We start from the raw sequence: 27,771 nt of genomic DNA, 5'->3' as shown, positions 1-27,771 counted from the left end.
CAAATAGTTATCAAGGTGACCTAGATAAACGTAAACTTTCCCAGTCTCCATGGTGAGGCCAGGTGACAGTTCTGGTCAATAGCTACAAGGAGAAATTTGAAGATTTCTTGGACAGCTTTTGCTTCCCCGATAAGTTCAGATACAGTTGGTACACCTTTCCCTCTTCCTCCAGCCTTGAACACAGATATGGTATCTGAAGGTTCCACACACATTCTGCAACCATGAGGCAGGAAAGGCAAAGAAGTGTAAAGACACTGGCGCTGACATCAACTCATTAAATAAATGCCAACAGCCACGTAATTCTAAACATCTTTATATGTTAGAGTAACAACCCTATCTGTTTAAGGTGCTTTAAGTCAGGGTTTCCATCACTCACAGCTAGAAGCATTGCTAACTGGTACATTTGGCCTGGAAACAATCCAGCCTTCACCCTCAAATTGGAATAGATTTTGCTGTTTTAAATAATCCTTGTTAAGCTACTGCAATTTGCCTGCTTTTTGGGAATAGAAGCATCTGAGGGCCACACAGCGAATAATGGCCTCACACAGACTCTAATCTCTCTCATCACTCCTGTTTCATCCAAAACTAAAGCAAGAAATGAAATTATTAAAGCAATATTCATCCTCATGCACCACTGATCACTGGTCACAAATTGAAGTTTACAAGTGAAAGCTGTGACCTTCTTAGGACATCATTAAGTGTGATATCACAGAGCTTGCACAATGTCTCTCCTCTTATATGCCATGGAATTACTTTCAATATGAGGATCATGACAATGCTTCCCAGCACCATCTTCTGATGGAAAGAAATTTGGCATTTTTAACGACTAAGGTAAAAAGATCTTAAAGGACACAGACATAAAAGGAGTGATTTCCAACATGAATACTATCCACAGAGTAAGCAGAATGTTTTTACTAAGTGAACATAAGGATGCAGGTAATGACTACTTTGGAGGACCAGGCTAAGCTTTTGGGTAAAGGGCTACAGCAATATCCCAGTTGCTAGTATGCAAGAAGGGATATTCCCATGAAGGCAGGTGGTTCCAAGATGTTTAGCATCTTGCCACTCAATGTGTGGTCCTCACACCAGGAATACTGGCATAATCTAGGAGCTTCTAAGAAATACAGAATCTCAGATTCCATCTCAGAACTTTAATAGGTTCTCCAGGTGATTCAGATGCATTAAAGTTTGACAAGCACCAGTTTACAACTCTAAGAATGCTCCTTGCATGTTATAGTGCCTGAAATCAAGAGATATTAATTATTCCCATCCCAGCAAATGGCAGGCTTGTCCAGTATTCAGAGGGCCATAAGGGCCATAAATGCTGTATGTGGACACTGCAAAGATTTACAGAACTTGCCATAGCAACAAGAAGGAAATTTACTCTGCTCATGGCATCAATGATTAATATATTTTATTCATCTAAAGACATTAATTTTCCACCTAAAGGGTCATTTATCAAGGTCCCTGAGGTTAATATATATTCTTCAAGATGATAGTGATAACAGCTATTGCTGGGAGCTATGCGGTGAATATACAATACAGATTTTTCTTAAGGATGCTTCCTCCTATCACCTCATCAAGGCTATACAAATATTTCAGAAGTCTTGTATGCAGGCTGGTTTATACCACTGGAAAGGGTTATCTTGGGCATTTGTGCTACTTGGTCAGACACTAGAGTTCTGTCAACAGATTATCCATGCCATTATCAAAAGAATCAGAAGCTTATTTACACTCAATCATGGCACCAATTCACTTAAGTAAAATGCACATTTTGCTATTCTAGAAGCATGATTATCTTATCAAATACAACCACATATAACCTGCAGCCTACATTAATTGTGCCATCAATGAAAGTCAGTGGTGTTCTGAACAGTGCACCAAGGAGATTAAACAAACCAATGTTTGGGGAAGTTATTCTACATTTATTAAAAGAGTGACCACTAGAAGTAGGAACTTTCCAAGAGAGCGTCAGGATTTCTTATCCTACAAACCACGCTGGACACATCCTTTGCGATAAGATTTCTGCTTTCAGCAGTATGGTGGTCTAGGGCAGTGGTCCTGGAAGTGTGGTCCCTAAAACAGCAGCATCAGCATCACCTGGGAACATATTAGAAATGCAAATGATCACACTCAACCTGTGTTTTATCAAGTCCTCCAGGTGACTCTGCTGAGAGCTAAACTTTGAGAACTATTAAGGTCAATGCTAATCAAACTATTATCGGTGAAGGACATGTTTTGTTTTGCTTTGTTTTGTTTTATTTCTAATCCAACATGGATTGATACTTTTGTAAAATAACATACTGATACATTGCCGGGAAAATAAAATTAAAAAGACACATGAAATACAAGTCCCAATGTTTTATTATTAGATTCGACTGACAAAAAAAATTACTTGGTATAATCACTAAAAAAAAAAGTTCCTAAATGCTCATTTCTCAATTTCTGCACTTATATCCTCTTATACCAGTAACAAATTTGCAGTATGGCACTGGCCTGAAAGCCACACTTTGAGTAACATTACTTTACATACTTGGAAAGGCCTTTTCCTACAATGAAGTGACTATGCAATTTTGTCAATTCTAAGATACGCTTTTATTTCATATTTTAACATCTCTGAGATTGGAATATATCTCAAAATCACTATCTACCTGGAGGCAGTGGGACTTAGCTCTCATGGTCTGTGCATGTGCATTAAAACTTCCAAATGGGTGCCAACCACTTGGAAAAAATGCCAGAGACAAAGTAGTAGACTTAAGAAATGCTGCATCACTAGTGCTTTTGATGGTACAGATGATGGTATTTTGTGGAAAATCATGGGCATCAGTGACTCCGAAGAGAAAGTGATTCAGACTTCGAGTGTGAATATGAGAAAGTTTTATGACTATCTTAATGAATTTATTTTGCTTATATTTTTCTTTAAGGTGTACATAAGAGTGATATATGATAAAAATCAACATTTAAGTAACTCTAAAAGAGCTGTCTCAATAAGTACAAAATCCTAAGTGATAAGAAGTATTGTGTCAGCTTAATTGATTGTCTTTTATCCTTTCTCAGTGTCTAAAAAAATGAATCTTATATTTGGCCGAATATTATAATTAATTAAATATTGCATATCCTTTATAAAACTTATTTAGCAATACATAGTTAGGCTCCAATACAGTAAGGGGAAGCCCTAAGTTCCCCTCTAAAAAAGAAAAACACAATACTTGAGTGATAAGCAAAGGAAGGCCGCCCTGAGGGCAAATGTTGATTTCTCTTGCATCAAGCTGGAGACCCAGGAAAAAGGCTAAAGTGGTTCCAGGCTGCCAGTATCCCTGCATCCCAGAAGCAGCAAACACAAATCTCTGTAGGGAAGCATCTTCAATTTAGGCACCACATGTTAAAATCAACTAAATATGTATGCACGGTTAAAGGTCACACACCCGAGGAAACAAGCCACCATGAGCGACAGTATACAGAAATAACAAACAAGAAAATTAGACCACCAAGGAGTTCCAATATTAAAATTACCAGATATGGAATGCAGAAAAAAATGCATTAAATGCTCCCAAAAAAAGTAGAATCACAAAACTTAGCAAGCATGAGAAAAGCTTACCTGAAACTTATAGAAAACTCAACGGATGAGTTAAACAGTAGGTGAAATACTGCTCAAGAGAACTTGTGAACTGGAAGAGAGAGCTGAAGAAGTTACCGAGAGTACAACACAAATAAATAATTAAGTGGAAATGGGAAAGATAAGCAATATAAAGTGATACAAAGTTGTAACATATGTTCGTTTGGATCCCAGAGGGATATAGAGCAGTAGTTCTCTGCCTTGGTTGCACAGTGGACTCATCTGTGGAATTATAAAACTCGGATGCCTAGGTCTCATCTCAGGACATTCTGTTTTAATTGGTATGAAGCATGGCCTGGGCTTCCGAAATTTTTTAAGCTGCCCAGCTGATTCTAATGTGCAGCCAAGGTAGAGAAGAAAGAATGGAGATTGTATCCTCGGTTTAGGCAGTCTTCTTAAATATGGTATGTGAATTATAGCTCAATAGAGTTGTCAAAAAATGGAGAAGAGGTAATATTTTGAGACTGGCTGAGAATTTGCCAGAATTGATAAAATACATGAATCCACATATATAAGAAGCACAATACATACCAAGTAGGATAATTAAAATAAAATCTACTCTAGACACACTCCAGTGAAACTGCTGATAGCCCAAATCAAAGAAATACCTGGCAATCAAAATTTGGAGGGCATTGCAAACACACTGAAATCACCATGCCATCTTAACTGCCAGAGCAAAGAACTTTAGAACAAGGGACTCCTCAAAAGGTACCACATTTGGCCTCTCTAGAGGGATAAAAAAAAATTAGACAGAAACAGAAATCAAAATGGTATTGCCCTGCCTTTGATTCAGAACAGGGACACAGCTTGCCTGATAGAAAACATAAACTGCTATGGTCATGCTACCCTGAACAACCCTGATCCCATCTGATCTTAGAAGCTAAGCAGGGTTGGGCCTGGTTAGTACTCAGATGGGAGACCACCTAGGAAGACCAGGTGCTGTAGGTGTAAAATGAATGAATGAATGAATGAATAAAAAGGGGCATTGTAAACTGACAAGGTCCTTGCAATCTGTAAAGTCAACCAAGGGTTGGCGCACCAAATAAATAAATAAATAAATAAATAAATAAATAAATAAATAAATAAATAAAATAGAAGACATAAAATGCCTCAAGCTTGAAAGCTAAATGTTAAAAGCCATTTGATACAATAGTTTTAGTTAGAATCGATAAGAAGTCACCTGCACCAAGCGGAAGAATGGGGACTTTTCTGACTGCTGGAGATTATTTGTTGGTCAATACTCAAAAGTATAAATGTGTACAGCCATACAGGGTACCACCTTACGAATTAAAAGCTCATGCTATTTAAGAAGCAGATAAACATTAAGTCATAGTATGCTTCAAGAAAATTCTGAGGGTCCATTTTTCCTCCTAATTTCTGATTTAATTATCTCTTCAGGTATCTGTTTATTCACTATGGGAAGGATATGATGAGGCATTAATTTTTTTTTTGCTGGAGTAAAAGTATACTTGCTAAAAACTGGTTTTGAATCATATACATGTATATATATATATACGTATATATATACACACATATATGTCAATAAATAAATGATTCATAAATATTTAATTCAAAGAACTGCAGAACAGTATTTTAAGATGCAATTAAAATGACAATTTTCTGCATTAAGCTCTCCTTTCTTTACAGGAAAAGCATAAATCCTTCGAGACAAATAAGAAATTCTAATAACTCATTAAGTGTCTACATCTGTCAATGTTTAATTTATCAAGACTGAATGCAAGCTTTAAAACAGAAATAAAGGTCGAGGAATATACATAAAATTTTATCACCTGCATGAATACAAAAGTAACATTATTCTAAAAAGCAAACGAAAACTTCTTTAGATGTCAAGTATTGTACAAGTCCAAAATTATAGTTTCCTAAAAGGTCACTTTGCTAATAATCACAGTTCTATTTGTCAGCACAGAAGGACATAAGCAGGCATATTTCTCATTTGTAACGTTAAAAGAGTGGTAGAATTTTACCATCTTTTGACTGTTAAAAGGCTGATTTTGAGTGAAAATATGACAATATTTGTGACCAAACATCCTGTCCATCAAATACTTAATCTTAACTGGTGGTGCCGTCAGATCCATAAAAGCTAAAACACATTTAGGTAGGAGCTCCTTTTAAAATGTGAGTTGTCCCTTCTTGAACCTCAAATAAAGGTGGTTATTTAGTTTCATGAAATTAAAAGCATTTTATCAGCATTCCTTCCTTTCTTCAGTAAACATGTATCAAGAATTTTGTTTGCCAGAAGTGTGCCTGTTATTCAGCTCAATAGTGATTTAAAAAGGGAGTGAAGATTAAGAGCTCAGAGTTGCCCCAGTTGTGCTGCAGGAAAGGCTCCCTTGGAAACATGTAGCATAGAAATAAACATGGTATGTGCAGTGAATGGCATACCCGAAAGGATAGCCAGAGATGCTGGGGAAAGGGATCGATTAAGAGGCTTGTGAGACAAATGGGAAAAGAAACACAGGAAACAAATGTGATGTGAGAAACCTTCTGCTAAGGATTATTTCACAATTTGCCATCTACTTTCAGTCCTCATACTTAATCATTCATGTTTGTCTCAAATATCACACTACCATTTCTTTTACCATGTTCTATTTGGGAACTTCTCTTCTGTACCTGAATGCCTTCTCCACATCTCCTGAGTTTTCAAGCTACTGTGAGGAATCTGGGTGAGAGTGAGCAACTCAATTCTGTCCTGAATTACCAGAACCCATTCCGAAGCTCTACCCACTCCCTTAAGGGTTCTCTCAATGAACAGAAACAATTATTGGTATTATTAGTCAACATTTCTTGTTATATTTAGAGAATGGGGAATTAGTTTAACACTAATGGCACCACTAGCCCAAGGCAGCAGAAAGATCACAACTTGGAGAACTTGATTTCTATATTCAATCCTTTACCAATTGGTAGCTAAAAGTCACATAAGTAAGTCTTGGTTTATGTCTCTTGTCTTAGATTCCCAACTGGTCTGTTCCTATCAAAAGTATCCTACTTGGGCAATAGATGTTACCATTTCCTACTTATCAACCCTATATCCTTGGGAAAGTTACTTAACCTTTGCAATGCTTTCTATTTTCTATTCTGAAAATGGAAGTAGCAATAATATCTAACTTGAGATATTGTGAGAATTAAAAGGGAAAACTTCTATAAAAAGTACTTAGCAGACCTAATGTTCTATACAATTATTAGTTACTTTTGGTTGCAATGACTTGGAAACATTTTAGGATCTTGAAGCATTTTAGAGTTACTGCCATGAAAAAAAAAAACATTATTCTTGTTCTGCTTTATATAAATGGTTCAACCACTCTTTGTTATATTATAATTATCTGTCTTTTCACTTCTACCCTTTCTTGAGTAGAAGCTTAATAAATGTGGTTCTGATCTTCATTATTTTACTAAATATTTGATTAAGTAAGGCACTATTTAAATCAAATCACATGAAGATTTTGAGATATTCAACCATTCAAACTAATAAAAGTCATCATTAAATCTTTAGTATTACTTATAAGGATATATAGGATATATGTGATATGTCAAGCCATATTTTTGATTGAAAAAATTTGTTGACAAAATTTATCTATGTGACATTATTTGTTATTAAGTAACATTCCATAAATGTTTTGAGAGTATCTTTTAATCACTGGGTAGGAATAAAATAAATGTGGAGAACAGAATATGGGGAAATCACAGCCATAAAAGCACAGGTATGGTTAAGAAAATGATGTTTATTTTCCTGATGTTTATATTTATCAAAGAAGTACATGTGCACAGTTTAAAAAGTGAAGAGTTCTTTAAAATAGTATTGGGCCCTGACACTCTCCATCTACATTCTGACTCCTCTGAGGCAAAAACTTAAAACACTTTTATCTGTATTTTTTCTAGCTATTTATAATAAGTCCTCACTTAACCTTGTTGATAGATTCTTGGAATTTCGCTGAAACAATGTATAACAAAACCAATTTTATAAGCTAATTGATATAAATGAGTTGTTCCAACAGCATCTCAACTTGTAAGGAAATGGCATTATTTGAGGACCTGCATGCAGTATGTTCATATTTCTAAATGACATCCTTTCACAGCTATTTCTTGACTTTTCCATTTTAGGTGTTATCTCAGTCTCCTAACATGGAAGATGAAGACTTAGCTCTTATAATGTCTCCATACATACATTTCCTTTCTCAAACACCCAAAATAGTTATACCACACTTTTTACCAATACCATATTTATTTGGTTAAAGCAATACTCAGTGAGCAAAACTATATGCAATACTTACCGATGTCTTTCTCCTTCTATTCCCCGTTTTCTATTTGTGTAGAATAAATCCATGCCCAAATTTTGACAGACCTGCAAAACGCCCCTAGGTACAGCCAAACACATCAGGTAAGCCTTCTATTTTTTTTCCTTTGACAAAAACTGTAGCTCTCCTTCAAGACTCACTGGCAGCCTTCAAGGCCTGATATCCAGATGTCATCCTTGGCTGTCCTTTACCATCACTCTGGAAGCTTCCTAGGATTCCACCTGTATTGGTGCTCTGGATTTCGAGATCTCATGTTTTCCTATTTCTTGGTTCATTTCTCCTTTGTGATGGGCCAAAACAAAACGTTTTACCAGTTAGAAAGCTGTTGCAGTGTTCCAGATGGTGGCTGGTTCACACAGAGACTCTGGCCCCTAAATTCTTTTAACACATGTTCTGTGAGGCTAGATTACCTGTCTTATACTTTTGAAAGAAAACAAGTTTTAACTTTTTTGAGACCCTGCAAAGATATTTTTTCTACTCTCACACTTGACTGATAATTTGGGCTGTTATAGAATTCTAGTTCATTAGTAATTTCCTCTGTGAATTTTGGAGGCCTTGTTCCATTGTGCTAAACCTTTCTAAACTGCTATTCAAAGTCCTCAGTGCTAATCCTTTCATGGAACCAGTTTTTTTTCCCTTGGAATCCTTTAGAATCTCTTAATTCTTTTTCTAGGGCTAGTAGGCCCCTTAAGTCTGGCAACTCGTCTTTCTCCTATGAAAAATATTGAGTTATTTTTTTATAACTTTTCCCTTTCACTTACTTTATTCTCTTTTATTGGGACTATGAGACAGAGGTTGGACTTCCTCTAATTAGTATTCTCTTTTTATCAAATTCATTGTCTTATGGTTGAACTTTTAGGGACATTTCCTCAACTTAATATTCTAATCTTTCTACTGAATTATTTTATTTCTCCTACCATATTTTTAATTTCTAAGAGAGCTTTGTTTTCTGAATATTGCTTTCAATATGATCCTGCTTTTATTTCATACCTATGATTGCTTTGCTGACAATATTATAGATTGGGGCACTTAGGAAGTTTATTTCCTAATATTAACGGTTTACTCCAAGTTCAGTTTTACCATTTATTTTTTTATAATTGCTTTCATGTCAGATGCTTTCCTCAAATATTTTTTGACTAACAGTTCCTATTTAAAAGTCTCAACCTTAAATGCTCATTGGGAACTCTGGGTATGGAAGAAGACTAGCCAGCTGGGATTTATTATAGGTGACAAGGCAGTCTGCTTTTTCATTGGGAGGGCATAGAACTACAAATGTCAGTATTTGTGGTTATTTTTGTTAAATCTATCTGACAACTGTGGACCCTCCTTCAGTCTACCACTTGGTGGACGAGTATGTCTCCCAGTATTCCAGGAACTGAATTGAAGAAGAAGCTAGGTGTGTGCATGAGAGGGGAGCAGATAGGGGGGATGTCTCACAATCCAACATTTAATGCTATTTTCAGTGAAGTACCTTATCACTGCCCTTGATGGTGCTCTGAGTCTCAAAGCCTAGAGCTTCTCTAATTCAATGTCAAAAGAGTGAACTTCAAGGCTTCTACTAAGGTCTGAAATGCCCATGTAAGGAAACTGTTGGTGTTCCCACCAGGTTCCTTCAGATTATTCCTACTGATTCTATGAATCGATACCCCAGTATCCATATGCTTGTTTCTAACAACTTTCACCCTCACCTGAAGCCTTCTTCGGAGTTCTACTTTTAGGCTATACAAGCCACTTTGCCAGCATGCCAACAGAGCTGGAAGTACCTGAAAGATAATATCCCCACCCTCAGCTATAGTGAATTACTGGTGCAAAGAACATTGGTGCAAAGAGTCAGGACAAACTCTGAGATGTAATATACACTCCAGAGTTCTCCTACAGGATGAGACAGAAGCTGGGATTAGCTTAAAATCGCCCCTTTGCTTGGCTTCCTACCCTTCACTGTTTCCCCCACTCCCATACCGGTTTTTCCGGGAGCATCTCCTTAATGAAGCACTTCCACATGAATCTACATCTCAGACAGCTTTTGGAGAACCTGGCCTAAGACCATCGTCTAGTTGCCGTAGTTTGAGAAAGAATCCAGGAGTCTAAGCATACTTCATCAAACTTACTACTAGTTCTGATGTTGGACCTGACCCAAATCCCCACTACTACCAGAAGTTTTGAGAATCTCCAATTCCTGAACCCCTTAGAGTGTTCAAGGAAGCTGAGACTCTCAGGCTTCTGGAAGTTGGGACAATTTTAGAGCAATTTCCTGTACTGACAATTTTTATTCAATTTTAAGTTAAACTTTAGAAACACCCTGAGCTTCACAGAGTTGAGTTCAGGCTAGTCTTCCAAATGTCTTGGGGGTACAACTCACTCTCCTCTTGGCAGTGTGTACTTCAGTAGAAAAATATGCAGAAGTCTCACCAGACTTAAATCTCTAGAAGAAGTTCTATAATCAGACAAACATGGTTTCAACTACTTTACCAGCTAGGTGATGACAGGCAAGTTATTGAACCTTTTCTCCCCTGAAATGGATATAATGTGCTTATCACAGTACCTATCATACAGTAAGTCCTATCTTTTGAGTTATTTTCTGGTGGTGAAAATAACTTTTTGGTACTCCTACCATATGCCTTCATCTAGTTACCACATTTCAGAGATGTATGGTCAAGGTTAGGTGTATAATCTAAGGTGGTGGTTCACAAATGTAGTCTCCAGACGAATAGCAGCATCCCTAGGAACTTAATAGGGCAAAGTCTCAAGCCCTACTCCAGACCTACTGAATCAGAAATTCGGGGGATGGAGCCCAGCCATATGTGTTATAAGCCCTCCAGAGGATTCTAATTCACACTTAAGTGTGAGGAACACCATCCTAAGGTCACAGATCAGAGAAAAATATAACAGACTCCCATGGAGATTAGGTCAAGACCTACAGTCTGTTGGTGTGGTACTGAAGATTATAAGCAGAACAAGTGACTATACATAAAAACTCAATGATTAAGGAGAAGAGTAAGTTATAATTATACCTTTATTATTAGAGTAGTATAGTTGTAAATATTAAGATCATTTTATAAATGAATATAAATCGGAGCTGTGAGCTAAAGAGTAAAATGTAGATTTTAAGATTGTAAACCACATAGACTTGAAATGCAAATAGAAAAGTGCATTAATGCAAGAAAAATATAATTTCTGGGCCCAGAAGCTAAAGAAACCCTTGATATAATCCTTAATTGTTAATGTTTTTCTGAAAAAAAAAGCTACCAAATAGACATGATCTGAAACATTTGCTGAGGAAAATTCATTTGAAACTGCCACTTAGCAAGAGACACAACTGTTGAAATCCATTTGAAATTCTGAATTAGTGTCATGCAAGTAAATGATCTTTAGAAGCAAGGAAGAATACTTAGCAGCAAGAAAGAGCTCCTTGAATCTGCCACTCAGAATCTGGGGGAACTGAGCAAGAAGAAACAAACATTCCAACTTCACCTTCATAGCAATTACAGTTGCTTAAAGCCACTTAGGTGATTTACTCCAAAGAGCACAAATCAGAGACACAAGAAAGCCAATTCCTAGATTATGTCAGCCAAGAGCCTGAAATTTTAAAAAGAGAAAAATCACTCTTTCCCTGGAGGTAGCACAGCACAGAGAGTAACACACAGGTTTGTGTTCAGGGTGATGACCATTCAATTTACTTGGATACAGAACCTCTGAGCAGCTCACTTTAATCTCCTGTATAGCAGAGTAGAGAATACTTCCCTTCACCCCTTTATGGACTCGCAAAGACCTCAAAGCTCTGCTGTTGAGATCAGGGACATAGCAGCTCTGAATACCACCACAGGTAATATTAGACTGGCTGAATGTCTCAAAATCATACCTATATTATTTGGTTAATGCAAAGTCTCATTTATATTAAAGATAATACTCGAAATACTAATAAAACAATGGCTAATTTATAGTTTTTACTGTATGCCTAACAGATCCTTTGCTAAGCATGTAACATGCACATTCTCAGTGGATCTTCATAGCACATCTATAAGGTAGGTGCTTCTTGAATTACATTTTGCAGATGAGGATATTAAGTCTCAAAGAAGCTAAGTAATTTGGTTAAGGTCAACCAGCTACTGTGGTATACCCAAGACTATCTGACTCCAGAAGCTCTGTACTTAACCACAGATGTTTTAATGCCTTTATTGAGAGTCAAACCAATCAATGGTTGCAATCTGTGATACATGCACAATTCTCTTTGCCTTACAAGGAAAGAAGAAAACATTTCAAATAGCGATATTATGTTATTGAAATGTGCACAACGACAATACTTCTTTTCTGGTTGAGTACTGAATCTGTGTAGCCTTAGACAGCTGTAAAGTCTGTTAGGAATGTGACTCCCTCCTAAAGTCATTGTATTAGTGGATATTCAGTTGGTCCCCACAGTGCTTGCTTTGAGATTGGTGACGCTTTGGTTGCCATGGACACCAGATTTCAACACACCACTGAGCAGGGGAATCTGTCCCATGCAAAGGAACGGAGCCAGCAGATGGGCACAGTAACAGCTAACTGCATATAATGCTATGACCAATATTTGTTTTGCTACCTTTCATTTAGATAGTCTCACCTGTGAAGTCTGTAAGACTGACTCTCATGTGGGAGAACAGCTTCTTTATGGCATGTCAAAGTCACTCATTTGTCTAGGTTGTTAAATGGGTAAAGCTATTCAAGAAAGGAAATCTGATCTTACACATAACACTTCTTTGTTCAGCTTGCTAAAAGAATGGATCAAGTGACTTCTTAAAAATTCAGTTTGTCCAAGTGGTTAACGCCCCAAGAATAATGAGTCTGTTAAGTTGGCAGGTTTCCCTAGTAACTAAATCCATAAAGAAAATAATTAGGAAAAGATAAGCAGTGTTTAGATATATATATAAATAATGCATGAGAACATCATATTTTTCCTTGAGACAAACAAAACATTCAAGGTAGTATATTTACTTAATGAATGGAGGTCACAGATCAATTAGTATAAGAGAATCATGAAGAGAAACACTTACTTGGACACATCATGGACTGTTACCAGTTTACCAAAAGACCATCCCCACATGGGGATATTAAAGGTCCTCCCCACCACTTGGAGGAAATCCATTGTATATTGTGTAGGAGCTACTCACATGACAAACATCACTCATTAAACTAATCAGCAAAAATGAAATTAGTCATGTTAATAAGAAATTAATACAAACTATCATTGTCATATTCAGAAGTCAATATAGTGAAATTCCATTAAAACGAACTCCTTATAGAACACTAGGAGGTTGAATTACTGGGGAAATAAATAATTCAGTATATTTAAAAGAATTTTTACTATGCCAATTTCCCCAACTTATTTATTCAATAATAAGAAAATTTATGAACCATGCTCTCTTCAAATAATTACATTACAAATAAGTCTAGGTTTTAGTGGAGTGTATGTAAATGAAAAGTATAAATAAATTATACCTAAGGAAATCTGAATTATTTTTAGTAGGTTTGTTAAATCATTGTATCAGAAAAAAATAAAATAAAAAGGAAAATGTTTAAGTAGCTTCAATTTAAACTAATTTAGAGTTAGGGGCAACATTACTTATGTTACACAGTTAAATGTAACTGAATGATTCTAAAGTATGAAGAGCATAAAGATCATATTTTATATCTGATCTGGGAATGTAATAATAAAGTGCCTCTTCTTTTATCACTATAAAATAATTTAAAACTGCTGGAATGTCTATTTGGGCCTTTAAAGAAATTCTAAAAAGCCTTCTGTATACAGTGCAAAATTATATTTATTGGAAAAGAAATCCACACATTCACCCAAAGATGTTGAGTCCATAATCCTGCAATATGTGCCTGGCAGTGAAATCTTTCCTTTAGCATAAACTAAAACCTGGAGAGCTGATATTCTGGCATTTTCAGAAGAAGTTATTTTCAGTACAAAGGACAAATGATGAAAATCATGAAGTTTTATGGGAATTCGTCAAATTTGTCAGTAGGTAATCCCATAAAATTAAAAAAAAATAAAGTGATTCAGAGCTTTGTACTTAAGTCTACTCAATGAACCAACAGCAGTAGCATCACCTAGGGGTTTGCTAGAGATACAGAATCTTGGGACTCACCCTAGACCTGCTGAATCAAAACCTGACTTTTAACAAGATCTCCAGGAGACTTGTGGCACATTAATGTGTGAGGAGCACTAAATGAAAGCACATATTTGTCAACCAGCCTGGGAGATGGAAGATGCGACCCCCATCTCTTCCACTGACTACCTGTGTAACTTGGAACAAATTTCACAACCTCTCTGTGCCTCAGTTCCCTCACTGGGTATGATGGAGGTAGTACAGCATATGTCACAACATTGCTAGTAATATTAAATGGCAATACTTGTAAAGTGCTTGCAACAGTACACACAATAAGTAATTAATGAATGTTAGTTCTTAAATCCTTTTAGTAATCATAGGGTTCTAGGTCAAGAGCAACAATGGATCTAAGCTGTGGCCTACAGGAGCACCCTACTTTCTGGCAGGTCTATAATCAGGCAATCAGGAACTGTACTTGGACTACAAAAAATCCACTTCCCTAATCTACTGTCATTTCAAGACAAACTTAAGGGTTTACATATGCAGTATACAAACACAGCTGCTTATAAAACAAGAACCACTCAAATCTAGACTGAGTAAACTACCTATGCATCTTGGTCAGTGAGTGTTGAATGCAACAATAAGGGGACTAATTTTCTACCCTATAAATCTCCATCTTTATTTTCTACCCATCAGTTTGTCATATATTAAAAAGTCTGATGAAACCCAGTATTGAAAATAATGTAGGAACACAGGCACCCCCAAACGCTGGTGAAGGGAACAGAAACTGATGTAATCTTTTTGGAAATCAGTTTGATAAGCTCTATCAAGAGAAAAATATCTGTAAACTTTGACTCAGCAACTATTTTAAAAATTTATCCTACATATGTACTTGCAACAGAAGGCAAAGATATATATATAGAAAGACTTCTGTCTGTATGTATATATTACATGTTAATACTATTTATGTATATATGCATATTGCCAGCATATGTGTATATTTTTTACAGTACTGATTTTTATAGCAAAAAAGAAACACATCAACTTAATGTCCATCAATAATAATTAAGTTACAGTATAGCCATTAAATCAAACCAGTATAAAAAATGAGACATTTCTCTATGATGCCCAAAGTACTTTATGCAAGGAAGCAAGCTATATCTTTCGGTATTCTCTTATTGTTTGATTTTTACTTTGTGAGGATGACAGTAATAATTTTTTAGGAAAATAAAGATCTTAAACAACCTAATATTACACCTCCAGGAACTAAAAAAAAGAAAAAAAATAAGCTCCAAGTTATAAGAAAATAACAAACATTAGAGCAGAAATAAACACTAGGAATATAATCAAAAAGATCTATGAAACTAAGAATTGTTTTTTTGAAAAGATAAACAAAATTGACAAATCTTTAGCTAGACTAAGAAAAAAGAAGACTCAAATAAATAAAATCAGAAATGAAAGAGGAGATATTACAACTGATGCCACAGAAATACATAAGAGACTCCTATAAATAATTAGATACCAACGAACAGTACAACTTAAAAGAAATGGATGAATTCATAGAAATATACAATCTACGAATATTGAATTATGAAGAAATAGAAGAGTTGGACAGACCAATAACAAGTAAGGAGATTGAATCGGTAATCAAAAATCTTCCAAGGAAAGAAAAGCCAGAATCAAATGGTTTCTAGTGAATTCAGACATTTAAAGAATTAACAGCAATCCTTCTCTAACTCTTCCAAACAACTGAAAAGGACAGAACACTTCCAAACTCATTTTATAAAACCAGCATTACTGATACCAAAGCCAGATAAGGACACTACAAGGAAAGTACAGCCAAATCTCTCTGATAAATACAGATTTAAGAACTGACACAAAATACTAGCAAACCAAACTCAACAACACCATAAAAGGATCATACAACATGATCAAGTAGGACTCATCCCTGGGATACAAGGATGGTTCAACATATGCAAACCAATGACTGTGATACATCATATTAATAGAAGGAAAGATAAAAATCATATGATCATCTCAATAGATACAGAAAAAGCATTTGACAAAATTCGACATTCCTTCATGATAAAAACTCTCAACAAATTGGGTATAGAAGGAACATATCTCAACATAATAAAGGCATATAAAAGAAGCTCACAGGTAACATCATATTCAATGATAAAAGGTTGAATATTTTCCCCCTAAGATCTGAAACAAGGGCCCACACTCACCACTCCTACTCAACATAGTACTCGAAAAAAATAATCCTAAAGTTCACATGGAACCACAAAAGAACTCTAAAAGCCAAAGCAATCTTGAGAAAGAAGCTATAGGAACCACACTTCCTGATTTCAAACTGTATTACAAAACTATAGTAATCAAAACAATATGGTACTGGCATAAAAACAGACACATAGACAATGAATCAGAATCAGGAGCCCAGAAGTAAACCCATGTATATATAGTCAATATTTGACATGGGAGCCAAGAATACTCAATGGGAAAAAAATAGTCTCTTCAATAAATGGTGCTGGGAAAAAGTGAATACAAATGCAGAAGAATGAAACTGTAACTCTATTTTATACCACTCGCAAAAATTAATTCAAAATGGGTTAAAGACTTAAACATAAGATCTGAAATTGTAAAACATAAAGAAAACATAGGGAAGAAGCTCCTTAACATTGGTTTTGCAATGATTTTCTGGATGTGACACCAAAAGCACAAGCAACAAAAGCAAAAATTAGTAAGTGGGACTACATCAAACTAAGAAGCTTCTGCACAGCAAAAGAACAATCAACAAAATAAAAAAGCAATCTATGAAATAGAAGAAAATACTTGCAAACCATATTTCAGATAAGAGGTTAATATTCAAAACATATAAAGAACTCATATAACTCAATAGCAACACAACAAACAACTCGATTAAAAAATGTGCAGAACTGCATAGACATTTTTCCAAAGAAGACATACCAGACACATGAAAAGGTGCTCAACATTACTAATCGTTAAAGAAATGTAAATCAAAACCACAATGAGATATCACCTCACACCTGTTAGAATGGCTATCAGAAAGACAAGAGGTAACAATTGTTAGCAAGGATGTGGAGAAAAAGGAACACTGTGTACTGTTGGTGGAAATATAAATTGATGAAGGCACTATGTAAAACAGTATAGAAGGTCCTCAAGAAATTAAAAATAGAAATAACATGATCCAGCAATCTCATCTGTATTTATTGAAAGGAAATGAAAACAGGATCTCAAAGAGAGATCTGCATCCCCATGTTCATTGTAGCATTATTCACAATAGCCAAGGAAGTGGGAGGTCACAAGACAGACCTTACCAAGGGGAAGACATTTTGGTAACCACACAGAAGCATTCCCCTCTTCTTTCTTTTTTCTTTTCAAAACCTGTGCCCAATGATAAAGGTTAGGACACTAACCTTTCCAGCCTCCCCTGAAAACAGAAGTGACCAGTTGACCAAGTGCTGGGAAATGAGGCAGAAGGAAGATCCTTCAAGGATAGAATGTTCTATACGATAAAAATATAAAGATGCAAGAAAAAAGCCCCGGACCCTCATGTTCTCCTTGGGAACGTATGGGAACATGAGATGATTGGAATAGCAGCAGCCATCCTGCAACCTGAAGTGTGATACAGCTCACACATTGAGAATAGCAGAGGAAAAAACGTTGGAAAGGGCTTGGGTTCTGATGATCTTCCCAAGTTGCTGAACCAATTCTGGAATGGCCTAGCTCTACATTTCTTCTAAGTGATGTAATAAATGTTCCCATTATTTAGATTTCTTTTTACTGAACATTCTATTATTTGCAGCTAAAAGTATCCCCATTTATATAGCTGCCAACCACCTGCCTTAGGAATGAGCTGAGGACCTATCTTGCAATAGTTTTTGTTTTAATCATCCAGGAAGATAGATTCCTTGTATTGGGTATAATTTTCTATGTGATGTTCAGAATCACTTTTGATTTTCTGTTAGTAGATGCAAAAGGGAATAGTGGTTATTTCATTAAGCAGCTACCATGTATCAAGTACTACATTAGGCACTTTATCTAGGGTGAATTGTCACAGCAACTTTCAGACCAGTCCCCTTTGGCTGGGAAAATAAAATCACATCTATATTTTCTAAAATCTTTAAAAAAAATAGCATTTCCTTTTATTATAAATGCAGACCACAAACCACCAGAAGTATTTGTGACTTTGCGACCTAGAGAAATCAGATATATTCATATCACACTGCAGTTGTTGAAGATACCTCAAAATATCATTGACCCCCATCACTGTTTCAAAAGTACCATAATCCTTAGGCTCACTGCCAAATCTTGTTATTTAATATGTTAATAAAGAAGCATATATATTACAGCATCACACTTTAAATATGTTTTGGTAACTGAATATTGAAGTAATTGGCTTCCTCTGTAATTCTGTGTTTTACTTTATGCATCTGAAATATTATTATAAGAAGAGATATCATACGTTTCATCAGATTTACAAAGGAATCCTTGGCACAAAAGGGGTTTAGATTCCCTGTAACCAGTCTACCTTGTGACCATTCTTAATACTGTTCGATCTCTTTCTATACAGAAAATGAGTGATCTTTTTAAAAGTAAATGAGAGGAAAACATTCGGCTGTTTAAATCTTAAACAAATATGAACTCCTGTGACTGACCTGGCCCGGCAAGATTTGGTTTTACCTTGCTCAGGGCTCCCACCTAGTCTCAAACTCCTCTGTCCCCTAGCCCTCACTCATTCTGCTCCAATCATGCTGGCCACCTTCCATTTCTTTGAAACCTCCAGCAGTTTCTCACCTTAGGGGCTACGTCCTTGTTCCCACTGTCTGGAATATCTGCTTTTAAAGGAGCCATTTCACTCTCCTGCTTCAGTGATGAGCCAGGAAATCACCCTCGCAAAGAAGTCTTCCACACTAATCTATGCCAAGCAGCAGGCCCCCTTCTGCCTTGCCCCAGTTAGTTATTGTTTACTTCCTTCCGAGCACTTATAACAACATAATTGTATTGATTTTCGTTCACTACTAAATCCTGGCATCTAGAAAGGTGCCTGACACACATAAAAAAATGTGACATTCACTGAATGAATAAACAACATAAGCGAATGAGAAAGCTATTATGAACCCATTTTATGAGAGGAAATTGAGGCTTAAAGATGTTGAATTATTTATCCAAGTTCACCAGTGGCAGTTATTATTTTGATTGTGGTCCTTCAGCCTCTCCATAATCACTATTTTTTCTAACTTCCTTTTCCCTGTTACATTTCCACCAATCCATGGAAAGCAGAATAGGCCCAATACAAGTCTTTATGGTGTGATTTCTCAGGACTTTAGTGCCCCATTTCTCAAGGATATCTTAACAAACCCTCGAAGCTGAGTATTACCAAGAAAGAATATATTAGACTATATTAGGATATAGAGATTCTCTCTCTGTACATACACATTTTTCATTCCTAAATCTTATAAATATAAATGCAAATAATAAAATCTAATACAAGGAAAAAAATTCAGAAAAGGGTAAACTAAGGAAAAAAATTAGATAAACCCGGGGTAAATGCTAACATACAAAAGTACCTGTGATGAGGCATTGTATGCGAGCCTACGTAGACCACAGTCGTGGTGATATGCTTCCTAGTAGCTGACATAAACAGAAAAACACAGATGACACATTCTGAAGATCAAAAAATTCAATTTCCAGGAGGAGCACAACTATTCCTGTTTCCAAGTCCTGAGAGAAATTCCTCTTGTGGGTCCTCGTAATGAAAGCATGGTAGGATATAGTAATCAGTATTCTAAACTACGACCTTATAAGTATATCAAGCTTCATAGAATGGAATCTTATAGCATGCCTTAATAGACATACATGGAACAATGCCAAAACCTTTGTAGCATTGTATAGCCTTGCTATTCAAAGTGTGGTCCCTGGACCAGCAGTATCAGCATTATCTGGGAACTTGTTAGAAATTCAGAATCTCAAGCCCAATTCCAGGCATGCTGGGTCAGAATCTGTATTTTATTAATAAGACCTGCAGGAGATTCCTATGAACATTAAAGTTTAACGAGCACTGGTCTAATGGTTAAGCTTGATCTTAGGCAAAATTTGCAATTAACCAGTATTCATTTATATATTCAACATATATTTACTGAGACATTGGTAGTAGGAAAGAATCTTTTAAATATGACACCAAAAGCACCACCATAAAGGAAAATACTGATAAATGGGACACCATTAAAACTGAATGATAAAACAAGCCATAGAGTAGACACTATTTGCAACAACACCAAAAAAGGAAAGTTGAGTACCTAAATAGGTACTAGGCATTGTTTTAATGCTGGGAATACGACAATGAAACAAAAACTCTACTCTTATGGAGCTTATATTCTAATTAGAGAAGACATAAATCAACAAAACAAGTAAAGCAAAGCAAGAAAGTGGCATAAGTCAGGGACAGGGCTGCAGTTTTAAATGGACAGGGAAAGATTCACTGAGGAGAGAATGACTTATACAAGGTCAGGAAGCTAGCTACAAAAATAGCTAGAGAATATGTATTCTAAGCAAAGGGAACAACCTGAGACAGTAAATGCCTGAAACAGCAAGAAGGTTAGTGTGGTTGAAGCAGAAGGAGCAAAAATAAGTAGAGTAGGTATGCAGGGGGGCAAATCATGTGGGGCCTTGTCGGCCATTTTAGGTGTCTTAGCTCTAATTGTGAGATGAGAAGCCACTGGAGAAAAGGTAATAGGGAGCCATTGCAGGATGCTAAACAGGAAATTCCATATTGAAAAGTGTTTTTAAGAAGATTGGTTTCTCAGAGGTACATGGAATGGCTTTGATTGAGAGAACCTAGCTCAGAGTATATTGTACTAATCCCAGTAAATGGTGATTCATTCATTCAACTATTAGGTGCCAAAGATGTACCAAATAGTATACAGAGGATCTACAGTAGGGTGATAAAGAGAGAACTGCCAGAAGAAAATGACTATAAATGACACTGGAGGGAAAGAAATCCAGGACATAATGACATATTATTTATGGATAAATGACAGAACTTTGAAATTCAATCAAGGTTTATGGATCATCTACTGATGGTGCATAACATTTATTTTCCCCTCAAAGGGCTTCTAGCCTGGCATGCTTAGCCCCTGCCATTTACTTCCCTTTCAAGCCTGAACATGGATTGCTGCACCTGAGGCTGACACTGAGACTAGCTGATTTGCTCAGGTTAAGAGCTTGGGGGGATTTGTTTTGTTTTGTTTTTATACTCAAAGCTTGTTCTGTTTCCTAGGAACAGGGGCCAAAGCACCTCAACTTGATTAGTATAAAAAGACAGATCTAGTTTTGCAGAAGGGCAGAAGAGAAGTCCTAATAAATGTCTTGGTGGATCGATCGGCCTTGCAGACTAGCCCTGGGACCCCAGTTTTGGTGCAAGGAGTCCTGGTCTGTTTCCACCTGTATGACCAGATGGATCTCCCACTCTTTGTTGTTCCATTCTAGGGAAAAGGCCCCAAGGCATGGAAAGGGAAAGAAGCAAGTTTAAGAAAGACAGCTGGGCAAAAAAAAAATTTTGAAAATTGCCTACAGTCAGACTCCAAGGTTTGAGGAACAGATGCAAATGTAATGCAAATGATATGTAAATAGCCCTGTGGCCTTCTAAAAGGTTGTATACAACTGCATGGGCCCTTGAGAAACTGCTAGCAGATAACAGTGACTCAGAGGCATAGCAAACTATTTCAAGACAACTTTGTCACACAGCCCTTTGCTGCTCTGCTAGAATCAACCTCACCTGCTATAAATAAAAAAAAAAATCAAGTTTGCTTCTGTAAAGGTTATCTAATTACATGTTTAAAACACTCTGTGTAGCTTCGATTTTTCAACACCTCTTTCAACCAAATAAATCCAAGTTAAATGTGTCGCTTCCTCCCTAGAATTTTGGCTGCAGTCGGTTATGAATGAAAGAGCCTCTCTTTCAATTCTAGTTACTATGATTCTTTGAAGGATTTTTTTTCTCCACAGGAACTAGCACATTCTCTTCTTATACATGCTGTATTCAACGTGAATACAAAAAAAAAAACAAAAAACCTATATACAGTTGTGAAATCCAATTCACTTCAAGGAGCTACTGGGAAAGTTATTAAGAAAACCTGCCCTGTCAAGTATGCTGTTGCCATGAGAATCCTAACCACACATTTTAAAATGAAAAGAAAAGTACATATTCGGTTACAATGGGGGTACAAATCTATTTACGTTTATATATTTAGAAGAGGGCACCCCCAATCAGATACCCATTTTATAAGAGCCATAGATGAACTGAATAGTAAGCAACATAGTAAGCACTTCAGACCTCCTACAGTTGGGCAGTTACTCTTGGTTACGGACGGGGTTGGGGTCGCAGAAGCAACTTACCTCCACCTGAGTAATGGAAACAATGATGGCATAATCAGCCTCCAAAACTTCCATCAGTTTTCTGGTACTCTAACATTCAAGGGTACTCTAGGAAAGTCAAAGGAAGGGAAATCCCTTTCATTTTAGAAGTTTTTTTAAAACCCTCTTGAAAGAGCCTCCAGAAAGCTATTGGGCAGAGAGGTATCTGGGCAGATGCCTCGTTCAGTGGAAACCATGAAAAAAGTGCAAAGACGTAGAATCCCAACAAATGAGAGTCTTAAAAAGAGAATGGGAAAGACGCACAAGAGCGGGAGACAAACCTCAAGAGAGTGAAGAAACGACAGCGCTAAAGAGTAACAAAGAGAGATGGAGATGGCCTGGGGCACTGCTCCCAGAGCGGGAGTCCGGGGGAAGGACGAGGCAGGGCCAGGAAGGCAGCGAGCGCCCCCACACGGCCAGGGCTAACTCTTACCTCCTGGGCGAGTTTCTGCTTGAGTACCAGCGCGGCGCACAGGTAGCCCGCGCGGCCCACGAACAGCTCGTCAGAGCCGCACTCCAGGAAGGAGACGGGTGCGCAGACGGCACACAAAGCCCGGAACTTGCCCAGCGGCTGCACGTAATCGGACCGGCCCAGGGCGTGGTACACGAGCGTGGCTACAGCGTATACGCCCGCTCCCCCGAGCAGGAAGGCAGCGCGAGTGTCGGCGTCCGGCTCACCCCACTCCTCCGCGCGGGCGCAGGCGTCTATGAGGCGCTTGGCTGACCGTAGGTAGCGCTCCCGAGCCGCTGCAAAGAGCGGGCTCTGAGAGACGTGGTAGAGCATGTAGGCCACCCCGGCCACGCCACCGTACAGTCCCCCTTGGCAGCTGCTGGCTGCGGCCGCTGCCCCCCGGGCCTCAGCGCCGCCCCCAAGCGGGGGCAGTTCCTGGAGGATGCGCTCGATGGTGGCGGTGACCAAGGGCGCCACCGCCTCCTCGCACTGGCCCGCCAGCAGGCTGCCCTGGTAGTCATCGAAGCGGTTGGCGAAGCAGCGCTTGGTGTCCATGCTGCTGTCCGTGCCCCCCAATGCCGAGCCGGGGTCCGCTTGAGGGCTCAGTCTGCAGCCCCGTGCACCACCTCTCGCTTTTCGTTTGGATAGCAATGAATTCAGCGGGGATGGAGACGGGAGGCTGAGACGCGAGGTGATAAGAGAAGGCGGGCGCGAGGAAGAAGCACGGAGCGGGTTGCCAAGTGGGCCACCGGGCTGGCGCGAGGATCCCGAGTGGCCGGGACGAGCGCGGGGATGTGCGTCGTCCGCCCCACTTCCAGAGGCCGCGCCCTCGCCGAACCCGCCCCCTCCTGCGCCGCCGCAGCTCGGCCGCTTCTCCAAGGGGCCGAAGTGATCTCCGGCAGGACCCATGCGGAGACCGCGCCACTCCTCCCGCTCCGCCCTCAGCTCCTCCCTTCCCGGCGGAAGACCAGGGACGAGCAGGACACGGTTCCGGAACGCTGTGGCTGGGCGTAAGCACACCTGGCGGTGGAGGTGAAGACCTCGAGTCCCTTGTATGCTCAAAGTGCAGCCCTCGAGTCAGCAGATCAGCATCACCTGGGAGCATGTTTGTTAAAACTGCAGCATCTCAGACTCTCAGAATTCGCCCCAGACCTATTGAATCCAAATCAGCATATTTAGCAAGGTGATTCACATGCATATTAAAGTTTGGGAAACCACTGAATTAACCTGAAGTACTGGGAAAAAACTAGGCTGCCTCCTGAAACTTGATTTTTATCTTGGTTACTTTGGAGTTATTCTGAATGCTTCAATCCTTAACGCTGAGGGGTTTGAGTACATCACGTTTCCTGCATTAAAATGCTGAAATGCCCCATAGGGAAACTTTCTTGGACTTGGTTGCCATGATGTTTTACTTGGAGTATACAGGAGTAAAAATTCAAAGAACCACACGAAATTAAGGTAAGAGGAGGGGGGAATCTGTCTTTATCCTACTCTAGAGACCCCACCCTCCATGCATGCATAATAAATATCTTGAGGTTATTAACTATAATATAAGGTTTATATAAGTGTAAACACTAGGTGACAATTTTAAGTAGGATTTTTTAACCCTTTTCTTCATGTCCTGAGTTATCTCTTTCCCTTCCATGCTTCTTCCCTTCTGCTTTCCTTCCGCAGACATTGTTGAGGGGCTTTTTTTGTGTTCTGGACTCTGGAAATAGAGGGATAAACAAGAGACATGGTCCTATACCTCTCAGAGCTTACTGTCCAGTGGGAAAGGCAGAATATGAGCAATTATACAATGAGTATCCTTTCTTTTGCTCAACTGTTTTAAAATAATTTTTTCTTTCCCAAAGTGTCGACCTATGAAGGCCAAAGAGGTCACCTCTCCCAGGGTATTTGCATTTTGATAGGAACTGTGCAAGACCAAAAGAGTACATGACTCATGGAATAGTTTCTGACACTTTGTGGGGAGAGCAACTGCTCCACTTACTTGAAAGGCCAGTTTTGTTTGGAGGCATTTTTTTTCCTCAAAAGTGTTAATTGTCACAGTAATTTGGAAGCAGAGATTAAATAGCCTGCCTACTCCTCTCTCCTTGCTTGATGTATTCTGGAAAAGGAGCCCGCTTAGCCAAGATTACTTCCAGGACTGACATCCACATAGTGGATGATATGGCCTCCATCCTTCTATAACACTGCTAAAACAGGTTTACTTTTTAATTATAGTAATAGGTCCACTTTTAGGCAGGGAGCTTGCCGGGTTAAGGGTATCAAAGGAGCAACTGCAACATTTAATTTCTTTTGGGGCTTCTTCCTCATCCCTCAACTGTAGTATGCATTAGGAGTGAATTTTGTCCCTTTAGACAGTAGACATCAAATGCAAGTGATAACAGGCAGAAATGAAGCCTTATTTCACTTCATTCCTTCATGACTCACATTCGTCATGAATCTAGAGACAACTCTTAATTTCGACTGTGATTACTCTCCAGTCAGCCCAGCAGCGATGTCAGGGACCTGTGCTGACTGGCTTCAAAATGGAATCGTAAGCAGTTCTCCCAGAAAATGAACTCTACCTTTTCCAAGTTTGTCACCCCTCTGTTGCCCTTAAATGCCACATAACTAGCAAGCACAAAAATTTTGCAGCATATAACAATAAGTTTCTTGCTCATGCATCTGAAATCTTGCCTGGGCTCATTCCTGTGTCTGAGGGTGGGCTGCCTGTTGCTTGGGGAGATTGTAGTGACTAGGCTCTGGTCCACATGTGTCTCATCCTTCAGTGGGCCAATGCTAGCATGCTTGCATGGAAATGCCAGAAGGGCAGAAGCACAAGTGGAAACATGCAAGACTCTTTAGGTCTGGTCTCAGAACTGACAATCTATTACCTGCCTTATTCTATTGGCAAATCACATGAGGAAATATAAAGTGTCCTTATGGAACTTCAAAGTTACATGACAAAGGGTATATTTATTTACAGAGTGGGATGAAGTACTGGGGTTCCTAGGTGTTTCTTTTGGACAGTGATGCCAACAAGTAGAACAAAGGTCACAAGATGGATATGACACAGCGTGGTTTTAAAGAAGCAAGAGGGTAGCCATATCCAGAAGCCCTCTCAAACTCACAGGACAAATTAACTCTTTTACCTATACAATTCTTTCCCAAAGACCTCACCACTTAGTTACACAATCACCTGGCAAAACTTCAGCCCAGAATATCCTTCAGGATATAAATAGCTATAACTCTACTTAGACCACATGAGGCCTCGCCTCTAATTGTCATTTACTTAATTCCCAAGCAGCGTTATTTTGATGGCATGACTCCACTAGGATACACTCTCCATGAGAATAGGTCTTTTTGTTACATTTATTTACTGATATGCACCAAGAGCCTAGAATATTCCCTGGCACATGTAGTAGGCACTCAGTAACAGTTTGTGAAATGATGAATGAATTGCCATAAGAGCACTGTTAGCAAGTTGCTCTGGAGTGTAGAATGCATAGTGAAGCCTTTATTGAAACTCTAACCTGACATGATTAAACTCCTACTGTTTTCTTGGATCCTTTTATTCTTGTGAATGCAAGAATATAAACATTGCTCAGTTTCTGACTCCTTATTTTGTTTCTCCACAAAGTCTGGTGACCTCCATACTTTACCTTGAAATCAGTGACTTCACACATTCTATTTTTAATAACTAACCCTGTGTAGCAGATTGTATTTTCCAAATATGACCCCATTAATATCTCCTATACCACATGCTCCTCTACAATGTGACCTTGACATTCCTGTCTTCAGTAGGTAAGGTATATGATCCCTCCTCTCGAATCTGGGCTTATGGCTCACTTGTAACCAATAGAATGTGATGGAAATGATTCTGCATAACATCCTAGGCCAGGTCATAAAAAATGATGGAGCTTCCATCTTACATGCTGAATCACTCATAATTGGAGCTTTGAGCCACCTTGTAAGAATCTGACTACCTAGGCTGCCATATTGTGAGGAAGTGCAGACAACATGAATAGATCACTTGCAGGTTCTTGGGTCAACCATCCAACTGACAGCATCAACTGTGAGCCATGTGAAGGAGCTACTTTGTATATATAGCTGAGTTGAGCCTTCAGATGACTGCAGCTCCATGAGAACTGCCATTCCCAAGCCCTTCCAGTATTCCTGAACCACAATGTCATGAGCAAAATAAAATAGTTATCTTAAGCCACAAAGTTTTAGGGTAATTTGTTATGCAACAGTGGTAACTGGAGCATCTTGTTAGTTTCCCATCATCCAATACCATAGAAGTCCCCTATAATCAATAGTGCCTACTCAATAGGGCAATGAGCAGTTGGGCAGAGGCATATTTTGGGGGAATCTGGACCAGGAGACAAGAAGTATGCAGGCACATGGAAAATAGTATTCCAAAGAATAATTTCATTTGGAGTCTTTAAAGGTAGCAGTGCATCCTGTATGAAATCTTGCCAAAGCCATTAATTTTGCCCTTGTCTGCAAGATTTGTCCTGATTGTTACAGAATCTCTAGCAGCATTTGCTGACAGGGCTCCCAACACATAGTTTCTGTGATCTTGCTGAATTGCCCAGTTCTTAGTTTTTCCTCAGCATTTCCTTATTCAGATTATGCAAACTATGGATAGAAAATAGTTGTAGTGGGTTCATCAAGAAAATTATCTTAGAATTATGCAGGAAAAATATATTAAGATCAAAGGTTTTCTTTTATGCAAATAATTGCTATCTAAGGGTGTCTATGAAAAAAAAATCGGTAATTGTTTAACTGTCAAGCCTCAACACTTAAGGCTTAATACATTTTATGGGATAAACAATCTTTAAAATACTTTCAGAATACTATGCATCCTGAAAATGGTTT

The 27,771-nt window shown here is 38.3% G+C and overlaps 1 protein-coding gene and 1 pseudogene across 1 annotated transcript in view; one reads left to right on the top strand and one right to left on the bottom strand.

Moving 5' to 3' along the window:
• The window catches only part of LANCL3 (LanC like 3), an 83,729-nt gene extending 60,038 nt beyond the window's left edge, over positions 1-23,691 (bottom strand). The window contains exon 1 of the mRNA XM_016132734.2: positions 22,888-23,691. Within this exon, the coding sequence (XP_015988220.2) occupies positions 22,888-23,460 (573 nt within the window). The 5' untranslated portion in view covers positions 23,461-23,691. The remainder of the gene's footprint in view (positions 1-22,887) is intronic.
• On the top strand, positions 4,446-4,564 carry LOC118608181 (annotated as a pseudogene).
• Positions 23,692-27,771: the final 4,080 nt, after the last annotated feature.

This window comes from Rousettus aegyptiacus, unplaced genomic scaffold, assembly GCF_014176215.1.
Source record: "Rousettus aegyptiacus isolate mRouAeg1 unplaced genomic scaffold, mRouAeg1.p scaffold_m13_p_9, whole genome shotgun sequence".
Taxonomy (NCBI): Eukaryota; Metazoa; Chordata; class Mammalia; order Chiroptera; family Pteropodidae; genus Rousettus; species Rousettus aegyptiacus.
The sequence above is the reverse complement of the archived record's forward strand: the minus strand, read 5'-3'. Positions and strand labels throughout refer to the sequence as shown.